Here is a 25977-nt window from a genome sequence, read left to right on the forward strand (position 1 = left end):
TAACCTATACCCAAGAGAGAAAGCTTTAAGTATCTTGGATCCATCATCCAGAGTAGTGGGGACATTGACGATGATGTCACACATCGTATTGGGGTAGCATGGACGAAATGGAGGTTTGCCTCTGGAGTCCTTGTGATAAGAAGGTACCATCCAATCTTAAAGGTAAGTTCTACAAAATGGTGATTAGACCATCGTTACTATATGGTGTGGAGTATTGGCCAGTCAAGAACTCTCATGTTCAAAAGATGCTTGTTGCGGAGATGAAGATGTTGAGATGGATATGTGGACATACTAAGAGTGATAAAGTTGGGAATGAGGTTATTCGGGAGAAAGCGAGAGTGGCATTTGTGACAGACAAGATGAGAGAAGTGAGACTGAGATGGTTTGGACATGTGCATAAAATATGTGTTGATGCCACAGTTAGGAGGTGCAAGCGGTTGGATTTGGGGGCTATGCGAAGAGGTAGAGGTAGACCGAAAAAGTATTGGACAGAGGTGATTAGACAGGATATGACGCAACTTTGTATCACCGAGGACATGACCTTAGACAGAAAGGAGTGGAGGTCGCGTATTAGAATAGAAGGCTAGTAAGGGTAGAAGGCTAGCAGGGTCTTAGGTGTAGGCGTGCCATTATAGTTGTGTTGTTATTGCCCTTGATTATCCCATTATTTTGATATTGGTATTGTGCTTGTTTTATAGAATTTGCATCGCCTTTCATTTCAGCTGTTATGATATATATATTATACTACGATTTTTTCTTTCTTGGGACTGTTACTTTGAGCCGAGGGTCTTTCGAAAACAACCTCTCTATCTCCATAAGATAGTGGTAAGGTCTGCGTACACTCTACTCTCCCCAGACCCCACTTGTGGGATTTCACTAGCTATGTTATTGTTGTTGTTAAATATATTAAAATAGATATACTTTATAAATTATTTAAGTTAGGGGTGTACATGGACCGGGTTGATTCGGATTTTTTTACAAACCAAGCCAAACCATTTGTGTCGGGTTATTAAATCTATAAATCAAACCAAACTAATAAAAGTCGAGTTTTTCGATATTAATTTTTCTCAATTTTTTGGGGTTTTTTTGGGTTTTTTCGGGTTTCTCGGGTTTTTCATAGTATTTAATAAAAAGCACAGAGCAGTGCTTCTTAAAAAGAGTTCTAGTACAAAATATCAACTTATAAGATGGAGGCAGAACACTGTTTGAAGTTTTAACTTTATAAATAACTTTATAAGATGGATTTTTTTTGTATATTTTTTAGATGGGCTTCTCAAGTTCAAATCTAAATGTAAGAAAGAAAACAAAAATTATGAAAAATTTTTAAAAAATATTTATCAATTACATTTTAATAAATATCTTTATGTATAACATAATTTAAAAGTAGTATATCTATAATCGGGTCGGTTTGGGTTCGATTTGACTTTTTTTAGTTAAAACCAAACCAACCCTATAATGATCGAGTTTTTTTTCCAAACACCAAACCACTAGTCGCTTTTTTTTTCCGATTTGATTCAGTTTGTCGGTTTGGTGTTGTTTATCGATTTGCCCTGTACAGCCCTAATTTAAGTATATGATATTCATAATATAGAAAATATAAATATTTTATAATAGACATAATACATAATCATACACTTAAACTTGATCTTAGCTGTCAAGCAAATACTCCCATTATGAGAGTGCACATCTAGATATCTCAACTTGGTCTCAATTGTCAACTAAACACTCTAACTCGTTCTCACTATGTCTCGTGGAAACCTGATGTTAACATGACACATATGATCATTTTGGAAGTTGGAGTGTTCAACTGACACAATAGAGATGATTTGACGTGTTTAAATGTGCATACATATGTTGAAACCGAATCACATTATAGGCATAACATATTAAGGGTCGTTTAGTATGAGAAATAAAAGATAATAGTCCTATATTTTGTTCGGAGTATTAAATAGTTTCGATATTATTTATTTAACCATTTATAATATATAATGATGGGATAAATTATCCGATCATAACATTCCAATCTATCTATATATAATATAAAGGAGAATCATAAATAAGGTGATGTGACACCTCTCTATGACCTTCATTTGCATTTATCTTTTTTCTCTTTTTTGCCATTTTTTCTTTCATTTATCAACATATATACTCTAATAAATAAATGAATTAACAAAATTCTCATAAAGTAATTCCTCCATCCTTTCATATTATATTGAAAACAATTACAATTCATTAATACTAAATTTATTTAACGACACTTATTAGCTTCAATTGAAATTCCCCCATCCTTTCATATTCTATTGAAAACAATTATAATACATTAATGTTAAATTCATTTGATGACACTTATTTCACATTATAGTTACCAACTTCAACGTATTAGTTAACAACTACATATATGGGGAGGTTCATGAATTATTTGATAAGCTTTGCTTGTAAAATAGTGAGTGCAAAAATGGAACCAAATTGCTTAAGAATTATTTTGCCATGCTCTCTTTGATCAATAAGTAATAAGTTTAACAAGAAAAATTTGTTGCTTCTATTTTCTTATATAAACATTTTATTTTTATATTTTGAATTTATGATCAGAAAGCATTTTTACATGTATTCACCATTTTGAAATGTGTATGCAAGTTTACTTATGAATCATGATTCAGAATATGGAGGTCAAATTATTTAATTATTTTATGTCAATTTATGATCACTTTACATCAAATATCTTTAAATTTTTAAGAATAAAATTTACATATTTATAAATTACAATCAAAAGTGAAAGTAAATTCACTTTATATTATTTTATGTTTGTAGAAAATCTTTTTATTTATTTTCTTTTTGTGAATGAAAACATGGAAAGTAAGAAAGCAAAACAATAAAAATAAAATAGAAAAAGCATAAACGAAAGGGAAAGACACAAATTAAGGCAAAAAGTAGGAAAAAGTGATGGGTAGGCGAAGATGAAAATGAAGTAATTGTTATAAATATACTAACTTGACAATTAATAAAGAAAGAGAGTAAGAGTAATTGAGAAAGAAGAAGAAACTGATGAAGAGAAAGAATTTGTTTTCGTATGTCTGTAAGTATCTCAATTCTTACATTGAGAAGGCTATTATATAGCCATAAAATGAATGGAATAATAAGTGGGCAACTAGCCCACTTTAAGTGGGCCCCACTAACAATTTGACATCCATTTACATAACACTCCCCCTTGGATGTCCATGTATAAAAAAATATATATACATATTTGGTAATACGCTTTGAGTGATGCCTCATTAAAAACCTTACCAGGAAAACCCAGTGGGAAAAAACCTTGGTTAAGGAAAAAAGAGTGCAACGCGTATTTTACTCCCCCTGATGAAAGCTTCATTTGATATTTTGGAGACGGCGCATTCCAACTTTATATCTTAATTTCTCAAAAGTTGATGTTGGTAATGCCTTTGTGAATAAATCTGCAAGATTATCACTTGAACGAACTTGTTGTACATCAATTTCACCATTCTTTTGAAGATCATGTGTGAAGAATAATTTTGGTGAAATGTGTTTCGTTCTGTCTCCTTTTATGAAGCCACCTTTCAATTGAGCTATGCACGCGGCATTGTCTTCGAATATAATTGTGGGTATTTTAACATTATTTTCTAGACCACATCTTTCTTTGATGAACTGTATCATCGATCTTAACCACACACATTCTCTACTTGCTTCATGAATTGCTATTATTTCAGCATGATTTGAAGAAGTAGCAACAATGGACTGTTTTGTAGATCGCCATGATATAGCAGTCCCTCCGTGTGTAAACAGATAACCTGTCTGAGATCGAGCTTTATGTGGGTCTGATAAATAACCTGCATCTGCATAACCAATAAGGTCTGCGTAACCTTTGTTAGTATAAAATAAACCCATATCAATAGTACCCTTCAGGTATCGCAAAATATGTTTGATACCGTTCCAATGCCTTCGCGTTGGGGATGAACTATACCTTGCTAGCAAATTAACAAAAAATGTTATGTCAGGTCTAGTTGCATTAGCAAGATACATAAGTGCACCAATAGCACTGAGATATGGTACTTCAGGACCAAGAATTTCTTCATCCTTTTCTGGAGGTCGAAATTGATCTTTTTCCACTTCAAGTGATCGAACAATCATTGGAGTACTTAATGGATGTGCTTTGTCCATGTAAAATCTTTTTAAGATTTTCTCAGTGTAGGCAGATTGATGGACAAAAACTCCGTCTGCTAAATATTCAATTTGCAGACCTAGACAAAGTTTTGTCTTTCCAAGGTCTTTCATTTCAAATTCTTTCTTTAGATATTCAATTGCCTTTTGGACCTCTACAGGGGTTCCAATGAGATTTATGTCATCAACATAAACGGCGAGTATAACAAACTCTGATTCCGTTTTCTTAATAAAAACACATGGACAAATAACATCATTAATATAACCTTCATTTATTAAGTACTCACTTAGGCGATTATACCACATACGCCCTGATTGTTTCAGACCATATAATGATCTTTGGAGTTTTATTGAGTATATTTCCCGAGACTTTTTACATGCTTCAGGCAATTTTAATCCTTCTGGGATTTTCATGTAAATTTCATTATCAAGTGAACCATAAAGGTAAGCTGTAACCACATCCATTAGGTGTATTTCAAGATTTTTATGTACAGCTAAACTGATGAGATATCGAAATGTTATTCCATCCATAACCGGTGAATATGTTTCTTCATAGTTGACTCCGGGTCTTTGAGAGAATCCTTGTGCAACAAGGCGTGCCTTATATCTTACAATTTCATTTCTCTCATTTCTTTTTCTAACAAAAACCCATTTATAACCAACTGGTTTTACACCTTCAGGGGTTTGGACTACAGGTCCAAAAACCTCACGTTTAGCAAGTGAGTCTAATTCTGATTGAATTGCCTTTTGCCATTCTGGCCAATCACATCTACGTCGACATTCTTCGACGGATTTAGGCTCAAGACTTTCACTATCTTGCATGAGATTAAGTGCAACATTATATGCAAAAACATTATCAACCGTGATTTTAGATCGATCTAAATTTATCTCATCACCGAAAGAATTTATTGAAAGTTCTTCATTTACTTGAGTCTCGGGTTCACTGATTTCTTCAGGAATATCAGGATTACTCAAATCTTGACCTTCTTCGGAAGGTTCTATTGTAGTATCATCTTTATTATTTCTTACGCTTCTCTTTCTAGGATTTTTATCCTTTGAACCCAACGATCTACCACGCTTCTGGCGTGTTTGGGATTCAGAAGCTATGATACTTGTAGATGGTCCTTTTGGGACATCAATCCGGATAGGTACATTTACTGCAGGGATATGTGACTTAGTTATCCGTTTCAAATCAGTAAATGCATCTGGCATTTGATTTGCTATTTTCTGCAAGTGGATGATCTTCTGGACCTCTTGTTCACATGTGCGGGTACGTGGATCAAAATGTGAGAGTGATGAAATTTTCCACGCAATTTCTTTTTCTTTTTCGGGTTCCTTTTTCTCTCCCCCTAATGGCGGGAAAATTGTTTCATCAAACCGACAATCTGCAAATCGAGCAGTGAATAAGTCTCCAGTCAATGGTTCAAGGTATCTAATTATGGAGGGTGAGTCAAATCCGACATATATACCCAACCTTCGTTGAGGGCCCATTTTTGTACGTTGTGGTGGTGCTACAGGCACGTATACCGCACAACCAAAAATTCTTAAATGGGCTATATTTGGTTCATGACCAAATACTAATTGTGACGGAGAGTATTTATTATAATGTGTCGGTCTTAGACGTACAAGTGCTGCTGCATGTAAAATAGCATGACCCCAAACAGTAATTGGCAATTTTGTTTTCATTAGTAGAGGTCTTGCTATCAATTGTAGGCGCTTTATAAATGACTCTGCAAGGCCATTTTGAGTATGAACATGAGCAACAGGATGTTCAATTTTTATCCCAATTGATAAGCAATAATCATTAAATGCTTGGGATGTAAATTCTCCAGCATTATCAAGGCGAATGGCCTTAATTGGATAATCTGGGAATTGCGCTCTCAATCTTATTATTTGTGCTAACAACTTCGCAAACGCAAGGTTGCGAGATGATAACAGGCACACATGAGACCATCTAGATGATGCATCTATCAGGACCATAAAATATCTAAACAATCCACTTGGTGGATGAATAGGTCCACATATATCTCCATGTATACGCTCTAAAAATCCAGGAGATTCGATGTCAACTTTCAGGGTAGATGGCCTGGCAATTAATTTGCCTTGATAACAAGCAGCACATGAAAATTCATCATTTGTAAGAATCTTCTGGTTTTTTAACGGATGTCCAGTTGAATTTTCAAGAATTCGTCTCATCATTATTGATCCAGGATGACCTATTCGATCATGCCATAGCACAAATATATTTGGATCAGTAAACTTCTGGTTTACGATCATATTTGCTTCAATTGCACTAATTTTTACATAATATAGGCCAGATGACAGAGTTGGTAATTTTTCCAAAATATATTTCTGGCCTGAGACACTCTTGGTTATACCAAGATATTCAATATTCATTTTATTTAATGTCTCAACATGATATCCATTTCTGCGGATATTTTTAAAACTTAACAAGTTTCTTGGGGATTTAGAAGAAAATAGTGCATCTTCTATATCAATTTTTGTCCCCTTAGGTAGAATTATAGTACCTCTTCCGGAGCCTTCTATCATTTTTGAATTACCAGAAATTGTAGTAACATTAGCTTTTCTTCTAAGTAAATTGGAAAAATATTTCTCGTCTTTAAATATAGCATGGGTTGTTCCACTATCAATTACACAAATATCCTCGTGATTTATCATTGATCCAAACAAGATTTGAGGCATTTCCATATTTTCTTCACAAAGAAAGAAAGTAAATATTATAATTAATACATAATTTATTATACAAAATTTTATTTTATTACATGGATCTAGAAAAATACAAACATAATATTTAATACATACAACAACAAAGAGAATTGTTTAAATATTATCGGACTTATCAACATTCATATTTACTTCTGGAAAATTAAAGAAATCAGCTACATCCAAATGCATGGGCTCAATATTGTCCTCAGAGATAAAATTTGTCTCTGGATTATTGTCTGCCCTCTTTAACGATGCCTGATATAGCTGAACCAAGCGTTTTGATGACCGGCAAATCCGCGACCAGTGCCCCACACCTCCACATCTATGACATATTGTTTCTGAATTATTCTTCGGTAAAGCTTCTGGCTTTTTACCCTGCCTTTTATATTGCTGGTTATTTCTCGGTGCCAACCGAGCATCATGATTAAAATTTCTTCTTTGACTACGACCACGACCACGACCACGACTGGGGCCATGGCCTCTTTCTCGTTGGTTAGAATTTGCCTGATTCACTTCAGGGAGTGGCAAAGAACCAACTGGCCGACTATCATGATTTTTCATTAATAGTTCATTATGTCTTTCAGCAATAAGAAGGTGAGAGAGTAATTCAGAATATTTTTTAAAGCCTTTTTCGCGATATTGCTGCTGCAGGAGCATATTCGCCGGTGGAAATGTGGAGTATGTTTTTTCAAGTTTATCTTGTTCCGTGATTTCATCTCCGCATAAAGTTAACTGAGCTATAATTCTAAATAAAGCAGAATTATATTCAGTTATATTTTTAAAGTCCATCAGTCTCAAATTTAACCAGTCATAACGTGATTGTGGAAGCATGACCAACTTCAGGTGGTCATACCTTTCTTTTAAATTTTTCCACAATTTCAACGGATCTTTTAATGTAAGATATTGTAATTTAAGACCCTCGTCAAGATGGTGGCGGAGGAAAATCATAGCTTTTGCACGGTCTTGACTAGATGCCGTGTTATCATCTTTGATGGTGTCTGCCAGACCCATCGATTCAAGATGAATTTCGGCATCTAGTGCCCATGAGGAGTAATCTTTTCCAGAGATATCCAAAGCAACAAATTCATTTTTGAAATATTTGCCATTTTATGAAAAGAAAATTAAATAAAACTCTTACCACTTTTGTTACCTTGAAAATTAGCCGGAGCCTCGTGCTGATAACGTGTTATAAATATACTAACTTGACAATTAATAAAGAAAGAGAGTAAGAGTAATTGAGAAAGAAGAAGAAACTGATGAAGAGAAAGAATTTGTTTTCGTATGTCTGTAAGTATCTCAATTCTTACATTGAGAAGGCTATTATATAGCCATAAAATGAATGGAATAATAAGTGGGCAACTAGCCCACTTTAAGTGGGCCCCACTAACAATTTGACATCCATTTACATAACAGTAATGAATAAATTGTTGTAATTTTTATGTGTTTTTTCTTCTCATGCTACTAAGGAGAATAAATACACTGTGTCATGTGAACGTAGTAACTAATATGGAGGCAACATATATAATTCTTAAAGTACATATGGTAATTCAAATTTTGGAATATTATGTGTGTATTATCCCTTTCTTAGATTTAAATCAAGAATAATTCAATGTTATTCCTTTCTTAGAAATAAATCAAGAATAATTATAAAAGTATTAAAATTTAAACTCACTAATGAAAAGAAAAAAAGATGTTTTAAAATTTATTACTCTACTACATATAAAGATATCAGTTTTCTCTATTTTTTTCTCATTTATGTACTATTGTAAATAACAAATTTTCGAGCCGAGAAAAATAAATAATCAAGACCGGAAAATTGGAGTAACAAAGTGTAATATTTGATTTCAAAATGTAGCGCGTGTTACAATCTCTATGATAATCCTCTGATTCTTCAAATAATATGAAACACGTTGAACTTGAATTTGATTTAGAGTCAAGGGCTTGAATAACTTGATCTTGAATAAAAATTTGTAAACAACAAATTTTTGAGCCGAGAAAAATAAATAATCAAGACCGGAAAATTAGAGTAACAAAGTGTAATATTTTATTTCAAAATATAGCGCGTGTTACAATCTCTATGATAATCCTCTGATTCTTCAAATAATATGAAATACGTTGAACTTGAATTTGATTTAGAGTCAAGGGCTTGAATAGCTTGATCTTGAATCTTCGTCTTCAAATTTGGAGTTGAATTATTCGTCACGAACACTTGTATGGTTATGACGAATAATAAATATGAACAAGTAACTTGATCTTAATCTTCTTGATATTTTTCTTCGTTCTTGATCTTGAACTTGAACTTGAATTTGATTACTTGAACTTTGTAGCTTTGTAGAGAATTTGAGGTCTTTGATCCACGAGCTCTCTTCTTGCCTCTTGTTCTTGAAACCCCCCTTCTCAGAATAATGAGGACCCCTATTTATAGTTGTAAGGAGTGGTATGAGGGTGTGATTTGATTGGTTGGTTTGAACTGACCAATCAGATTTCTTTGGTGAAGAGTTTTAATTTGATTGGTCAGAACATGTCACATATACACGTGCCATTATTCTAGTGGGTCATTTAATTTGACTTAGATTGCCACATAACTTTGACACGTGGCATGATTTTAGTGGCTTATTTAATTTGACTTAGATTGCCACATAACTTCGACACGTGACATGATTTTAGTGGCTTATTTAATTTGACTTGGATTACCACATAATTTTGGCACATGACATGATTCTAATGACTCATTTAATATGACTTGGATTGCCATATAAATTTGACACATGGCATGATTCTAATGGTTCATTTAATTTGACTTGGATTGCCACATCATTTGGACTATTTTCTTGAATTTAATATAGTCTAAATTAATTTACGGATTTAAATCCAATATAATTCTAATGTTTACAACTATATTAAAAAAAACTCCTTTATCTCTATTATTTATACTCCATCTGTTCCCTTTTACTTGTCAAAAATTTTCTAATTTGATTTCCATTTTTTATTTGTCAAAATTGACAAATCAAGAATGTACAATCTTTTTTACCTATTATATCCTCAATTTATTGAGAGAGTTAATATCTTTGGTATCAAAATATTTTAGAATTTGGATTATGACTTTAGTGATTAATAAGGGTAAAATGGTAAACTCACCATATCAATAATTAATTTCTTAATAGGTGTGCCAAGTCAAAAATTAATAAATAAAAGGGAACGGAGGGAGTATTGGATATGAAATGTTAAGAAGCTAAAAAGTCATTTTTGTAAATTTTCTTATTGTAAAATTTAATGGTCTTTATTTACATTACCCTAACAACTTTTATGATTAAAATTGTAAAATAATTAATGGTCATATTCATGACATTATTTGATATTTTATATTGTAGTCCTATAGATAGAGATATTATAGACTTTGTCGAAATGATCGCATTAGCCTTTAAAATTATTATGTTAATGATGCTTATTATCTTCATCTTTCAGTTTGACTTGAAGAATAACATGTAGACTATTTAATGAGACTATTTGTGAGAGTGCATTGATTTCGTTTCTTCTATTTTTCAATGATTAAAGTCGTAAGAATGAGAGATTGTAAATATGTCTTTCATCTATATTATATTTAATAAAAAATTTAGTATCTTATCTTTTTTTTTTATAATAACCAAGATTTTGGCAATTTTTTGTTAAAGAAATGAAATAAATGTCAATATTAATGAGGAAAAAAAATATTGTTTGAAAGATTTTTGGTAAAAAATTAAGGAGAAAGTTCAAAATTATGAGAAAAAAGATAAATAATGATGTTGCCCAATGAGACATGCATTAGTCTTTAAAATTGTTATGTTAATGGTGCTTATTTTATTCACCATTCAGATTGACTCGAAGAATAAAATGAAGATTATTTAATAATGATCGGCTTGTGAGAGTGAATGTCGACAAGGGCTCAAAATATTGTGCATTGATTTCGTTTCTTCCGTTTTTTAATGATTAAGATCGTAATAATGAGAGAGATTGTAAATAAATCTTTCATCTATACTATAATTAATAAAATTATTACTCCATCTATCCATCTTTACTTGTGCATTATACTAAAAATAGATGTCCAACAATACTTGCCCAATTTATGAAATTAAGAGATAATTTATACTTAGTTCCTAATTTACCCTTATCATTAATTAGTAGTAATTTTTTCTTATATTTTTCAAGGCATTGTATTTATTGTATTCAAAGGGTAATATGATATAATTATATTTTTTAAAGAATTGTGCAAAGTCAATAGTAAATAACTAAAAATAAAAAAAGAAAATAATATTTTATCGTATTTTATAATAACCGCGTAAAGCGCCAATAAAAATAACTTTGTTTATCTTGTCCCTGTATCAAACAACCCTTAATAGTGAAATTATTCATTTCTCTTTTCCTAATTGCACACTTCTTCTTTCTCATTACTCTTTTCCCCTTCCATTCAAGAACCAGAAAAACCTCTCAATCGATCTCAATTACTCCAAATTCCTCTTTCGTTTATTCAATTCATCCATTTTCAGAGTTGGGTTTTTCACTATTTTGATGGATTCATCTTTAACTCTCTCACTATCTCACAACAATTCCGATACTAATGACCTAATAGGTACCTACTTCTTAGAGCAATGGAGACTGAAATCCAAAGCCGCTGTTCGAAAATCTGAATCAATGGGTGTTTCGGAAACTCAATCCTTGATGGAAATTGATTCAGAAGAGTGTGAAGAAGAGAAAGAAGAGTTACCAACGGAATTAGATACTTTGAATAGCTCTGGTGGGTTTTCGATTGTTGGATCAGATAAACTTTCTGTGCGTTATCCAAGTGTTAATCTTCATGGACATGATGTTGGAGTTGTTCAAGCTAATCGACCTGCACCTTGTAAACGACTTGTTTATTACTTTGAGATGTTTGTGGAAAATGCTGGTAGTAAAGGTCAAATTGCTATTGGATTTACTACTCCTGGCTTCAAATTGCGTCGACAACCTGGGTATTCTACTTTCTTGAACTTCAATTTTGATTGTAATTGTAGCTCCTTGTTACCTTTTAATTTCAATTCCAAGTGTGATGGGATAGATAGAGGGGTATTGTTTTTGTTGTTATACTCGAATTTGGTCGTAATATTGACTGAATATAGCTCCTTTATGAAAATGAAAGAATTTTATCATCTTATTATTTTTAACTTTACCTTTTAATTTCAATGCTACTAACAAAAACTTGATTCTTGTCATGAAGTGTGATGGGATATACTCTTATTTTTGATCTTTCTATGTTTGTCAGCTGGGAATCAAACAGTTATGGATATCATGGTGATGATGGACTGCTTTACCGTGGACAAGGAAAGGGAGAGGCGTTTGGCCCAGTTTACTCAACAGGTGATACTGTTGGTGGTGGCATCAATTATGCTTCTCAAGAACTATTTTTCACGTAAGAGTTTATCTATTTTTTTTACCTCTTTTATAAAGGTGCTTGTGTTACATTGCTAGATGATTTTTGTTGAGTTAATAAAAAATAGTCTCAACTGTTGCTGTATAATATCTGGACTCAAGAATTTGTGCGTTATATCTTTTAATGCCAGGAAAAATGGAACTGTTGTAGGAACAGTTTTCAAGGATGTAAAGGGGCCATTATTTCCTACCGTTGCAGTTCACAGCCAGCATGAAGTGTATGTATATGTATCCTTATTGTCTATACCTTGTACTTCTTATTTTCCTTACTAGTCATCTAATATAAATTATGGGTGGCAAAATTCATCTTTATAGGCATCTTGTTCTCAAAGCACTTGCTATACTGACATTTTTTTTGGGGGTTACACCTCTGGTTCGCCTTCATCTGAAAGATTGATAAGATGACTTGGAATGCCATTCATTTTATGTATCTGAATATAGTTCCTTGTTAAAAGATGTGCTGACTCATGCTGCAATTTTGGTCTCCACAAACCACAACCTTCCATTATCTTTCTAATTATCAGTGTAGTCCTTTATCCCCATTCCAATCCTCTTATTTTTTTTGATCAGTCCAATCCTCTTTGTTTCTTCATGAAATATATCAAGGTTGTGAACTATATCGAAGACTCTATCCCTGAGTTTTCATTCCTTTGATGCTACCTTTTCTTGTTAAATTATGCCAAATTGAGGTTGGACTTGCTGTACTTCAAAGAATTAGCTTCCTAAGTCATTTTTCTTTTAGTTTCCCCAGCTGTGTGCTCTTCCAACGATAGGTAGAGTAAGGAGTTTATAGCATTATTGACACGTGCATGTCCTTGAATGTGGAGAATGCTGAACTCCACATGCATAACTGTGAGCCTTCTGAATTTCGCCCAGTTACTTCTCTGTACTATATTGGTTAAGTTTCATATATTTTGTGAAATGCTTAAACAGTATTGGAGCTTATTCATGGAGTTAAAGAAACATAATTTTTTTTTTACATTTAAAAGAAAAACACCTGAAAAAAGAGAACATAAGTTTCACTAGTAATTCTATGAGGGCTTGGTTTACATACACATCCATTTTAAGATATTATCTGCCCTACTTGGCTAATCTTAAAACTAAGGCATGCAATCTGCTAAGTTTCCATCATCTTGTAGAAGCATTAGAATTTTTTTCTTTTAAGCTAGTGATATAAGAGCCTTTTTTTTTCAATTTAGATTTGTCTTTCATCTTTTAGAAGAAATGACAGTAACTTTTCCTGGTAACTTCTTCTTTCGTTGGCCACTATTTAAGTTTAGGATAGGGGCTTAGGAGTTTTCGTGGTTGATAATGAATGATAGATGAGTTCATGATAAGAAATTACACTAATATAGGTCATCAAAAAGAAATTACACTAATATAGAACTAAACCAAAGTCAAAGTATCTAGAAAAAATAATGATTGGCTCTACCCACAGTTATCTAACAAGTTATTTCAGCCGTTGATATCAGTAGGTATCGTCTCATTACAAAAAAGAAACAAGTATTCAATCTATTTTTTTCTTTCATTCCATACTATCCACAAATTCAGACCATCTAATTCTCGCAACAGCCAAATCATGCTTGACATAAAGCATCAAGAAAGAATGTACGCAATTTCTTGAGTGCTTGGAGTTCAACTTGCTATTCGAACTCTGCTAACCGTAAAAAGTCCTCTGTATTTTATTCTTTTGGTGTAAATAGGAAATTTCTTGTTGTAGAGATAGTTGGTTAGTGCGTACTTGTGCATAACTTCCTTTGCTATACACATATAATAGTGAAATATGATTTGTCAAAAAGAAAAAAAAACTCTTGTTCTATAAATGGTTCTAGGTTGATTCTCTTAGCAATAGCTGTGTTGATCCATGGCTAGTATACTCGAACTCTTACTTAGTAGTATGGGTCATCATATTTAGCATTTCTGACTTCTTGCAGTTATTTGTTGATTTTACTATCACAGGGTTACCGTCAACTTTGGGAAGCGTCCATTTGTTTTTGATCTTAAGGTGAAGATCCTTCTTTTTTATTTAGTTGAATAGTTCTCCTTTGCTTTGCCATGTAACTGGGCCGTTTAACTTCTCTAGGTGGGGCTGTCGTTCTCGTTGGTCTCCTCTCCTATTAATTATGCTTGTGATGCTATGTGTTTCCATTTTGAAGTCAATCTCAAATAGACAGTAGATGCTGCTTGTTACTACTATGTATCTGTCTTTAAATATGACAAATACATTTTTGTACTCATCTTTCTGCCTTGGGTAGGTTATGGTCTGTGACAACTTCTCTTGATTGTTCGGTCATTGCTGCTGATTCATAAGATACGTGTATCAATTGTTAGTTGAAATACAGTTGCTGGTCAATGTCACAGGAAACAAATTGAAAGCACGATTACAGAAATCAGGGGATAAAGCATGTAAACATAATTTAAGTATTAATCCATTGTGGTTTTTGCTTTCTTTGTTTAGGCATATGAAGCGCAGGAAAGGGCAAAGCAGCATTCAACTATTGAAAAATTGTCTATACCTCAGAATGCCAGTTATGGGTAAGTACTCCCTCCGTCCGATTGCTACAATTATAATTCTTAAATAAAGATAAGCGGTCCTATTAGTAAACATAATATTTTGCTGAATTTTAGAACTTAAGAAGAATAAAGGCAGTGTTAGAATACTTTCTATCTAGTATAATATTCAGCAAGTAATAACAGTGAAGAGAAAGAAGTATTGATCCAAGGGGAGTGAGCAACAGTTTAGCATGGATTGACAAAGTGGCCTAGGTTGTAATTAATGGTCAATGAAGTGGTGGAGAACCATGAGATCTTAGAACAAAATGAGATTTTCCAGCTGTCTAAGCCTTGGTGGTCACTGGTCAAAGATACCCGGTACTTGCATTTGATGGGATGTAGCATGTACAAGGTGTAATAGTCGAGGTGTGCTCAAGTTGGAACGGATACCACCGTGACAAAAAAGGTAGGACAATGAATGAGGCTCATTGAAGTTACTATATCTATTTTCTTCCAGATAAAAGGGGTGCATGATTTTGTATTGTCTCAATTTAGATTTGAAGATAAGGGCGGATAACAAAGTCTTAACACACATTGAAGAACAAGGAGAATGTTGATCATATGCTCTATAAACATATTATGCTGAGTTTATAGATGCATATAGAACATCTGTACTTTGGAACTGTGTCTTTACTGTATCACATATCCAGGTATTGTCCTCATAGGGTTTGGTAAGATATGGGGCTGAATGAGTTTAAGACGTGGCCACCCGTAGGTTTGACTTCAAGTAAATATACCCAACAATCCAAAGGTGATTAGCTTTTTTCAAAATTATTGTAATATTCTCTAAACTATATAAAAGGTATCAATAATGCTCCAAAGAAACCATGATACCTTTTAAAAAAAAGAAAAATGCTCAAAAGACACCGTTCATTATTGTAAGAGCATTTATCTGGAGCAGGTATTAGTTATGTTGTGAGGCACTTATCTCATAAACTTGTAGAGACTTATAGAAGGAATGTATCAGTTCAGATTCAAAATTGTATTGGGTCGGGATTGGCATTTTTGAGAGAAAAGTTAAGCATCCATGGTTCAACAGATTCTTCTTCATTCTCAAGAGGAATCATCAACAAAACTGCCCTTTCATATAGATCGTCGTGGCATGAACTAATTTCTTCGCTTCGATTCCGCCCCTAAAGCTAGTTCCTCCTCCTCCTTTAGGATAGGATCCTCCTTGGTCCTTTTTACATAACACTCTCGGCCGCCCAAGAGGACTGACTATCTTTTTCTTTATACGCAATATCTTGAAAGGCAAAGAAAAAGATCTACCTTGGCAACAAACACGTCGTTGATTGATAGTTTCTCTTCCGAACCGGAACAATACCTATAACAAAAAAAGGCCAAAGCCTGCTGAGTCCTTTAGACTAGCCACACGATTTGACCAATACATATTTGAGGACTTTTTAATGATGGGACGATATATTTAAATGCGATTAGTCGGGCATCACAAATAATTTTTGATAATTGAAACACCAAAGTGATAATATCTTTTGATAGTCAGAATCAAAGATAATGAATGAAATAGTGTTAGACTGGTAGTATATCTTTGGTGAGCTACATTAGTCTTCCAGATATCGGGTGAGTGTGCCTTTTGATATTCGCGATGTGGGTTCCCAGGAGGGCGAAGCTATTAATTAAGTAGATTTGAGTTATTTTTACCCTACGTTCTGCTGGAAATCTTTATTCTGACCCGAAAGAAATGGAGCGGTGAAGTGTTTAGACTATGTTGAATTAACAGAGTAATTAAAACACTTTTGTTACAAGTGTTAATTTCTTTCTACACATTGCATGTCTGTACTGTTGGAAATGCATTTCTATTTCTTAACGGGTTTTCAACTACCAGAATTGTTCGCGCATATTTACAACATTATGGATATGAAGATACACTGAAAACGTTTGATGTTGAAAGTAGAAGTACTCTTCCACCCATCTCTTTTGTTCAAGAAAACGGCTTTGCAGAGGACATGAATGTGTATTCATTAAATCAGAGAAAGGTTCTTCGTCAGGTATGAAATGTGGAAGCATCTTTTTATTTTCTTGAGAAGGTAACAATTTGTATTATAAACCAGTACTTAGGTAGTACTGAAAACCCTTTACAAAGATGTACGAAAATGTAAGAACAAAAACAGCAAGCCTAGCATGATTTTAATACTTTTAGGATTGCTTCTGCATCTATAGGGGAACTCTTTGTACACCAAAAACGTAATAACAGAATACAGTCTGTTTTGATCATTTGTAGGGATCTGCTTCTATCCTGGAAGCATCTTTTTTCTACCATGATATTGTTAATGGGTGATACCATGATATACACATTACTCACTTGGTTTTAGTTGCTGTCGGTGCCTGCAGGACCACTTTCTTTTCCCTTTTTTCAGTGGCTGGATTGAGAGAATTTGTTCGATCTCTCACTTCTTTTATTTCCTCCTCTACTGTTTCTTATCCCTTGTAAAAGAAACCACGAAACACATATAATGAACAGAGGGGGGGTAAGCAAGACAAATTGGGTGGGATTAGTTATTATTTGGGATGGGTATAAAATTAAACAGGTAATAAGAGTGCTCTTTGTATAGTGTGGGAGAAGCTCTGTTGTCTGGTGAAAAGATGTTCTATATTGTGTATATCTTCTCCCTTCTCTTGTGCTTTTATCAAACATGAAGGACTGGATATTGTTCAACTCTCCTCTCGCTTTCCCTTTTGGAACATGGTTCCTAAGGAAAAAACTATTCTAGAAAGGATACAAATTTCCCCTCTTTTTTGCTGAGTTTGTTGCATCTTAACTAATTTCAATATTTGATGGAAGTGGAAATAACTAACTGAACAGTTTGTCAAAACAAAGAAAGTCATCTTGTGATAGATTATACAGGTGCTTGTTCTGAATGGAAGTGGATAAGAAAAGAATTATAGAAGCTTTGAGCAATGTGGTGAGCTATGAATTAGAAAAGATGGAGACAATATTAGGTGATATCAGTGTCTAATTTTTCAGTTGTGAGTTCAGTCTGGAATTTTGATATTCAATGAATTTTCGGTTACTTATCACTTAGTAGTGCTATTGAGGATGATCCCCTTCACACAAAAAGCTTCCTTTCTCTCTTTTAAGTGATTCGATCGAGTGTAAAATCTTTTGATTTATGCCCTTTTGTCCACTTCAAATATCTTGATGGAACATTAGTTTTAACTTTTGGAGGATATTTCAGATGGTCTCTTCCTTCAATTCCTTGTAAGAAAAGAAAATCTATAAGGTTGAAGGAAAAAAAAAGATCTAAGCTTATCAGTAATGGAAGCTTTCGTACGCATTAGAGTTTTAAGAATATCGACAAGTGAAGGAATAGACTCGGCCTTTTGGCTGAGATCAAGTGTAGTATTTGTTCAGTTTAAAGTCTTTTACGAAGTGAAGTAATATCTTAGTGGAAGAAACCCTACACATCCGACCATAAGATTGAATGTTCGAATCACCCGGGAGTAAAGCAGGTGTGTTTTCTCTTTGACAAAGCAAAGTTAACACATAAATATAGTCTCTGGTAAGATATAGTATCCAAAACTTCCATTCTCTGGATGGGTTACTTGACGAACAACCAGTAACTTTTACCATCCATTATTGACTTATTGTTCTCTTCTTGCTAAATACTAGTTTAGGTTACTTTCAGATCTGCACAGAACAATGTAATCAACTCTCCTCCCCTAGCGCAGTCCAAAAATAAATAAATCAATATAGCACTTCCATCTGTCGACTTTTTAACCCCTTCTACGTGCTCTATGTAGTCGTCATTTTGCTGACATAGAAATGATACTTATAGGAATGTCTTTGTTGTTTAAACAGCTAATTCGGAGCGGTCAAATTGGTGATGCCTTTGGTAAACTAAGAGAGTGGTATCCTCAGATAGTCCAGGTAATTTTCTGTTGGCTGATATTGTCAAACGTCATATAACTCCTATTGCAACTTCATTCACCTCACTTTACCTTTTCGCACAAGATGCTGTTAAACTTCCATTCTTGATGTGTATTGGTGTAAAATTTTGCGTCCTTAAGTATCTATACCCAATTCATGCTCTTTGTTTTCTACATTCTAACTTAGTTCTATTTTTCTCAAATCTTTCCTTCCTACTAATGTTGTGTATATAGTATTTTTACTCCTTTCTATACCTTCTTAGTACTTTTTTATATTACTTTACCTGATAATTTTTTTTATGTGTATATACATAAGATGTACATGTGGGATATGGAATTTCCCTTTTTTTTTGTTTGTTTTGTTTATAACTCCAGATTGTTTCTTGAATGTCACAAGAAAACTTAGGAACACTTACAAAAAATATTAATTAAGGAATTCTCCAGAAATGTAAATATATAGTACCCATTATCTCTGTTGTGCTGAACTATTTAGAGTTCATTCACAAGAATTTCTATATGCTTAAGAAAAGGAAGAAAAAGAACTACTATAGTCGTTGACCTTTTCCCCTGTCTGATTCATTACCGAAGCTTGTCTTAATTAAACTACTTTCGAAATAAATTTACTTAAAAAATTGCATAAATTATCAATCAAGCTACTTGAATCATTGTGGTTCACATTGTACTTGTATCAGTTAAAACTATATGAGTTTTAAGTTAAAAATACATCACTTTAACACCTAAAACTGGAATGTATCAATAAATTATGTGGTATATCACAATTTTCTTATGAACAATAATTCCTTAAAAGAGAGGATGTTATAGAAATTTTCTAAGATGTACTTGCTTTCATCATTTTGTTATTTTCTTCTTTGTATTTATCTATCGGAAACAGCCTCTCTACCTTCACAAGGTAGGGAAAGGCTGCATACACACCACCCTCCCCAAACCTCACTTGTGGGATTGCACTGGGTATGTTGTTGTTGCAAGTTATTAGCAATTCGACCAAGTGCTAAAAGTTTTAAACTTTGATACACCTCTAATAGATTGCCTCATGATATTAAATCTTATCAAACAAACAGCTTCATGTTAATACCAAAGAATAACTCAAATTAGAGAACTTTGAATTTGCTGTCATTAAAGCTTATTACGTATTGTTTCCTGATGTTTTTCCTCTTCTTTCTTCCATAGCCTTCAATGAAAGTAGTTTGAAGTTGAAGGGAAGTCTTCTGCAGATATATATGACACTCTAATTCTATGGTTGACATTTAGCTTTTCAATAAGTTGCAGTTTTCTCGCTAGTAAGCTTGAGTCACGATGAACTAGTATACCATTCTTCTGTCCACTATGTGACAAAAAAATTGTTCTATTTTGACTCACTTTTCTTTTCTTGATAAGTTGCTCTATACTTTTTAGGATGGCACATCAGCTATATGCTTTCTGCTTCACTGTCAAAATTTTATTGAGCTAGTACGGGTAAGTTGGTTTTACACATGGCTCTGCTGCTTCATGTTTCTCTCTCTGTATAAAACTTATAGCCACAGGACAAATGACTGCAGCAACCCCTAAGCAAATGGTTTAAATTTTCTGATTTCTTGGTGAAAATTCAATTTTTTTAAAGTTTGAAATCATCTTGAGAAGAATTTAGTTTCATGCTAGAGATTAGTCAGGACACAAAAGTTTTAAGGTGCATGAAAAAGAAAGAAAGCTCATAGGTATGTGGCAAAGAAGTCAATGGGGCCACAAAGAAATGAACATTCTGGTGCTTCCTTTGATATTGTTTAGATGCATCCTCGAATTATCTTATTCCTACACTATTTCTGGGATTGTATAAAAATGTCAGTTGTTGGCTAATCTTCTGTTCATTAATGTTTTATGGTGCTGTGTAGTCATATAATAAGGATACAATCTGAAGTCTTACGTCCTATCTGTAGGTTGGAAAGCTTGAAGAAGCTGTGTTATATGGCAGGACTGAATTTGAAAAATTCTATAAGTTGGGAGACTATGATGATTTGGTCAAGGTACTGCAGGAAATTCTGTTAACCTTTTGTGGCCGTGTTTACTGATTAGCATTATATTAATATGAGCATCCTCACTAACATGTGTTGGACATTGCGAAAAAAGGGTATAAAATGTTTTCCCATTTACATAAATCTGTTCATTGTACTACTGAGCTAATAAATTTGATTATATTATCCTCATACAATTTGTATGACCCGGCATACAATTTGTATATTAACCTCATATTATCCTCATACAATTTGTATATTACATCATGGAGATTTCAGAAGTGCATTTCTCAATTTCAAAATATGTAGAGCAGTAACATTTTCGTCAAAAGCATCTTTGGGTTTTCTCATTCCATATGACCCGGCATACACAAGCAGGGAGTGTTATCAGCTTTCCTCAGTCCCTTCCTATATCTGTATCCCAACCAGCATAAAAAGAGTTCATTCACAGTCATCACCATACCCAGCTTACCTCAAATATATTCAGAAAAGATTTCAAAATTTCCTTTGTTAGGTTCTGTTAGAATAGGAATAGGTGTACACAATCCTACTTAGAATAGGAATAGAAATATGAATAGTTTATAGTATTCTATTTGAAAAAGGATTGTTTTATAGTGTCTATAAATAGGGTGTTCGTGTAATATTGTTCTTACACAATTCAATAATAGTTTTCTCTTATATTTCTCACATGGTATCAGAGCGAAATGCAAGGTAAGGCTGCGTACAATAGACCCTTGTGGTCAGGCCTTTCCCCGGACCCCGCGCATAGTGGGAGCTTTAGTGCACCGGGCTGCCCTTTTTATGGTATCAGAGCGAGGGTAAAAATGGGTGTTCATCTTGGCGGGTGTAGTTCTAGCCGCAACCTATTTGACAGTAATGAAGAATATTTTGGTTGAAAATTTTTGTTAAGAGAGGTTCTCTGCGCGAGACAAAAGATTTGATAGAGGAGATTTTGTAGATGGAGATGCAACCTGTTGAAGATTATGTGAAGAAGATGGAGCAAATTTATTTTGTCAGAAATTTAGGATAAGGGGGATAATTGTTGGCTGTTTGTCCTGACTTTCCTAGTATAATTGAGTTTTCTTTTTTCTAAAAGAAAAACACAAAGTTTCCATATTTGGCTAGTCTTTTTTCTTGTAGGAAAAGGTTTATGACTCTATATATAGAGGCTCATTCTTTCTAATATAGTAACATTCACAATGTAGTCCTATAGGCTTTGAAAGTTTTGGGTAGAGGGAGATACGGTGAGACACAAGTGTTATGTTAACACTTGTGGGAATCTATTTGTATTCCGAGTGAATTGTGTGAGGTTATTTGTCTCGATATTTTGTACTCTCATATTTATATAGTGAATTGCTCATCTCCTCTTGTGGATGTAGGTCGATTGACCGAATCACATTAAATGTTTGTCTCTTTTGGTATATTTCTCATCTGTCTTCTTACTCATGGTCTTTCGAGGTTTGTTTTACTAGCTTCCGCATGACACTTGATTATTTCAATCCTAACAAGTGGTATCAGAGCGTGGTGGGCTCATAACTCACATGGTATCAGAGCCTCTACGATCTTGGTAAAGAATTAAAGAGCTTCCGTTGCTAGCGGGCTGCTATTACTCATATATGCCGCCTGTCTGGCCAATGATTATGTTAGCAAAAGTCTGTGTAGGGTCGTGTCATCATTTCGACCATACCCATATAATTTCTGTTTTTTAGTAGGGTCGTGCCATCATTCTGACCCTACCCATATCATTCTCTTTCTCAGTAGGGTCATGCCATCATTCTGACCCTAACCATAAAGTTTTATTTCTTAGATTGTGACCATTTTAGCCATCAAATCTAATAATCTAGGGCATAAGCATGTTCCGACCAGTTTTACGGTGACTTTCTTGTTTAAGATCTACTCATCTCTTGATTTCGAGATGTTCCATATATTTTATACCAGATTTCAAGCATTTTTCAGCGGCCATTGCATTTCTTCTAAGAGATCCGAGTTTTCCTGCAACGTTTTCTTTCTGTTCCAAATTTACTTTCGCCAAAAAAAAAGGAGGCATACTCACATATTTGGACTAGATTACAGTGATATTTTCTCTCTCGTGGCTAAAATAGCACATGTCCGCCTTTTTCTATCTATAATTGTCGTTCTCCATTGGCTTTTAATCGGTTGGATATTAAGAATGTTTTTCTCCACGGTGATCTCTAGAAAGAAGTCTATATGGAGCAACCACCCGATTTTGTTGCTCAGGGGGAGTCTAGTAGCCTTTATGTCGATTGTGTAAGTCACTTTATGGTCTGAAACAGTTTTCTCAAGTCATTCTATGGTCTAAAATAGTCTTCTCAAGCTTGATTTGGGAAGTTCAACATTGCAATTCAGAAATTTATCACTCTGTGTTTTATCGACATATCACATCAAATCCCGTGTTTCATGAGAGGACTAAGCACATTGAGATTGATTGTCACTTTGTCAGAGAAAAGATTATCTCAGGAGATATTGTTACAAAGTTTGTGAAGTCAAAGTGATCAACTTGTATATATCTTCACCAAGTCCCTCACTGGTCCTCGTATTAATTATATTTGTAACAAGCTAGGTACATATGATTTGTATGCACCAGCTTGAGAGGGAGTGTTAGAATAGGAATAGGTGTACACAATTCTACTTAGAATAGGAATAGATTAGAGTATCCTGCTTAAAATAGGAATAGAAATATGAATAGTTTATAGTATTCTACTTGAAAAAGGATTGTTTTATAGTATCTATAAATAGGGTCTTTGTGTAATATTGTTCTTACACAATTCAATAATATTTTTCTCTTTTATTTCTCACAGGTTCTGTATGATTATTCTGGAATATCGTAGATAAAATATATAGCTTAATTTCAGATGGTATACCCCAAATAGTTTGTTGGTTGGGAACCAATCTCTCAACCAAGTATACCTGCCAGCTCTTGAATTCCAGTTATCTTATTTACTGAAAATGATAGGTTCCTCCGCTTTCCATGTTGTCTAGACACACCTTCAAAAAAAAAAGTTAAGATTAAGCTTTAGGTGCCTTAATTGCTCCAACTTAGTATCATAGAACACCAAAGAATCCTCTGCATAAAGTAAATTTCATATCTCCATACTACCACTATTATTTGAACCCCCTTAGCCATACTCGTTGATAGACAAGCTTTATCATCCTGTTGAGCCCTTGCATTCCATAACAATAAGGAAAGAGAAAGCTGACAAAGGATCTCCTTATCCAAGTCTCCTTTGAGAGTAAAAGAAGCTATCATGTTTCCTAAGTTTATTGCAGATTATATAACTAATAGTATGTGTCCTACCTAATATTCCAACAAAGTCTTCTTTACCTTGCTTTGTACTGTCTAGCACCGTCTTCTTTTCATGATCCAGAAGCTCAATAGTTACTCTTACCATAAAATGCATTAATTTTGCAATGCAGGGAATGTTTAAGCTAGAGGTGTTACGTCTTTGCATCTAATGTTATCTTGAGCAAATATTTGTTCATACTGTTTCCCTTTGTCTATATCTTCATAGGATTGTGCTGCTCTGCTGGCATATGAACAACCACAAAAATCCTCTGTTGGGTATCTTCTAGGAGATTCACAGCGAGAAATTGTGGCTGATGCGGTCAATGCAACGGTATTGTCAACGAATCCTAGTGTGAAAGATTCAAGAGAGTGCTTACATTCACGTCTTGACAGGCTACTCAGGCAGTTAAGTGCTTGCTTCTTGGCGAAGAGGTCGTTGAATGGGGATCAGGGTGAAGGTTTCCATCTGCATAGAATACTGAACAGTGGTAGGAAAGGCTGAGAGGTAGTCTCGGTTTGCATTCCCATCACTCCCAACCCATGTATATCTCAACCAATGTCTTTCATGTCACTATCCAGGGGAAATGCCCCTCGGTGACCAGCACACGTGCTGTGTAGAGTCTTTATGTACTTTCTTGATTTGTAGTAACCATTCATTTTCTGGAATATTGGTTGTCTTCGTTTCATACCCCCCCTCGACAGTATACCTTCTATAGTTCGTGCACATTGAATGGTCAGATTTCATACTTGGGGTATAATGCCATCCGAGGTTCTATCAGATAGATTTTGTACAGATTCATTTTTCAAGTTCAGTAGATTGTTGTTTTTGTGTAAGCTGGTCCTTGCTTCACAACTCTGAGAAAATCATTATTGTTTGTTGAAAGAAAACAGATGGCATTGTTTCGGGAAAATTATGTGATATGACAAACTTTACTACTATATTATGCATTTAGGGTATAGTTTAAAAATAATTACGGCTCGTAGTAAACATAACTATCTATTTATGCGGTATGACAAATCTTGCTTGCAAGATATACAAATATATATGTATATCGGTTATCATTATACAATTTTTCTGATAAATATACATATACAATTTGCTTCTCGCTCGCCTCTCTCCCGCCTCTCTCGATCTCGCTTGCCTCTCTCCTCCTTTCTCTTAATCTCGCTTGTCAGATATACAAATGCATATGTATATCAGTGTTTGTATATCTCGGTATACAAATAATTCGTGGGTATAGTGTTGTATAATTCGCTACAACTTTTGTATAATTTACTACAATATTTGTATAATGACAAATTTTATGTTTGCTATTATAAGTAATTAGAAAACTATACCCATATGAATTAATTATGCTTAAAAGGTTTGTCATAACTGAAAATTCCCCGAAGAAAAAAAAAGAAAAGGTAAATTGTGCTTAACATTATTTGTATATAATAAAAAGTATCATCTTAAAATCATTCGTATATAGTCTTTAGATAAATTTTATGGAAGGTGAGTTGGGGGTAGGGGTGCGGGAATGGTGGGTATGTGGGATATGGGGTGACGGTAAAGATGAAATGTGTTGGAGGGTGTGAAGGATGCGATTAGTGTGCAATGTAACTTGTGGTGGGGATATGGGTTATGGGGTGAGGGTGAAGATGAAATGTGTTGGGAGGGTACGAAGAACACAATTAATGTGCAATGTTATTTGTGGAACTTGTTTCCCTATTTTCGTTAGGAAAATCATTTTTATATTTTTTTAAGGAGATTGTTTTCCTTGGGAAGAAGATTCTTAAGTAGAATAAGGTTTGCGTACATCTCTCTCTCTCTTCCCTAAGAGAAGAAAAATCTTAAATTGAGTGTCTATCAGAAATAATCTCTCTACCGTATAAAGGTCCGGAATTTGA

At 34.0% G+C, this 25977-nt stretch overlaps 1 protein-coding gene across 1 annotated transcript; it reads left to right on the plus strand.

Moving 5' to 3' along the window:
- The first annotated feature begins 11269 nt into the window (after positions 1-11269).
- LOC129894192 (ran-binding protein M homolog) lies at positions 11270-24977 on the plus strand. Its single transcript, XM_055969752.1, has 10 exons — positions 11270-11882; positions 12173-12319; positions 12471-12557; positions 14299-14344; positions 14798-14874; positions 16736-16898; positions 18710-18778; positions 20191-20250; positions 20709-20795; positions 24314-24977. Exons 1-10 carry the CDS (start codon positions 11443-11445, stop codon positions 24587-24589), a joined length of 1452 nt encoding a protein of 483 aa, XP_055825727.1. The 5' UTR covers positions 11270-11442; the 3' UTR covers positions 24590-24977.
- The last annotated feature ends 1000 nt before the right edge of the window (positions 24978-25977 follow it).

The sequence above is a fragment of the Solanum dulcamara genome, chromosome 7 (assembly GCF_947179165.1).
Source record: "Solanum dulcamara chromosome 7, daSolDulc1.2, whole genome shotgun sequence".
In the NCBI taxonomy this organism is placed as follows: Eukaryota; Viridiplantae; Streptophyta; class Magnoliopsida; order Solanales; family Solanaceae; genus Solanum; species Solanum dulcamara.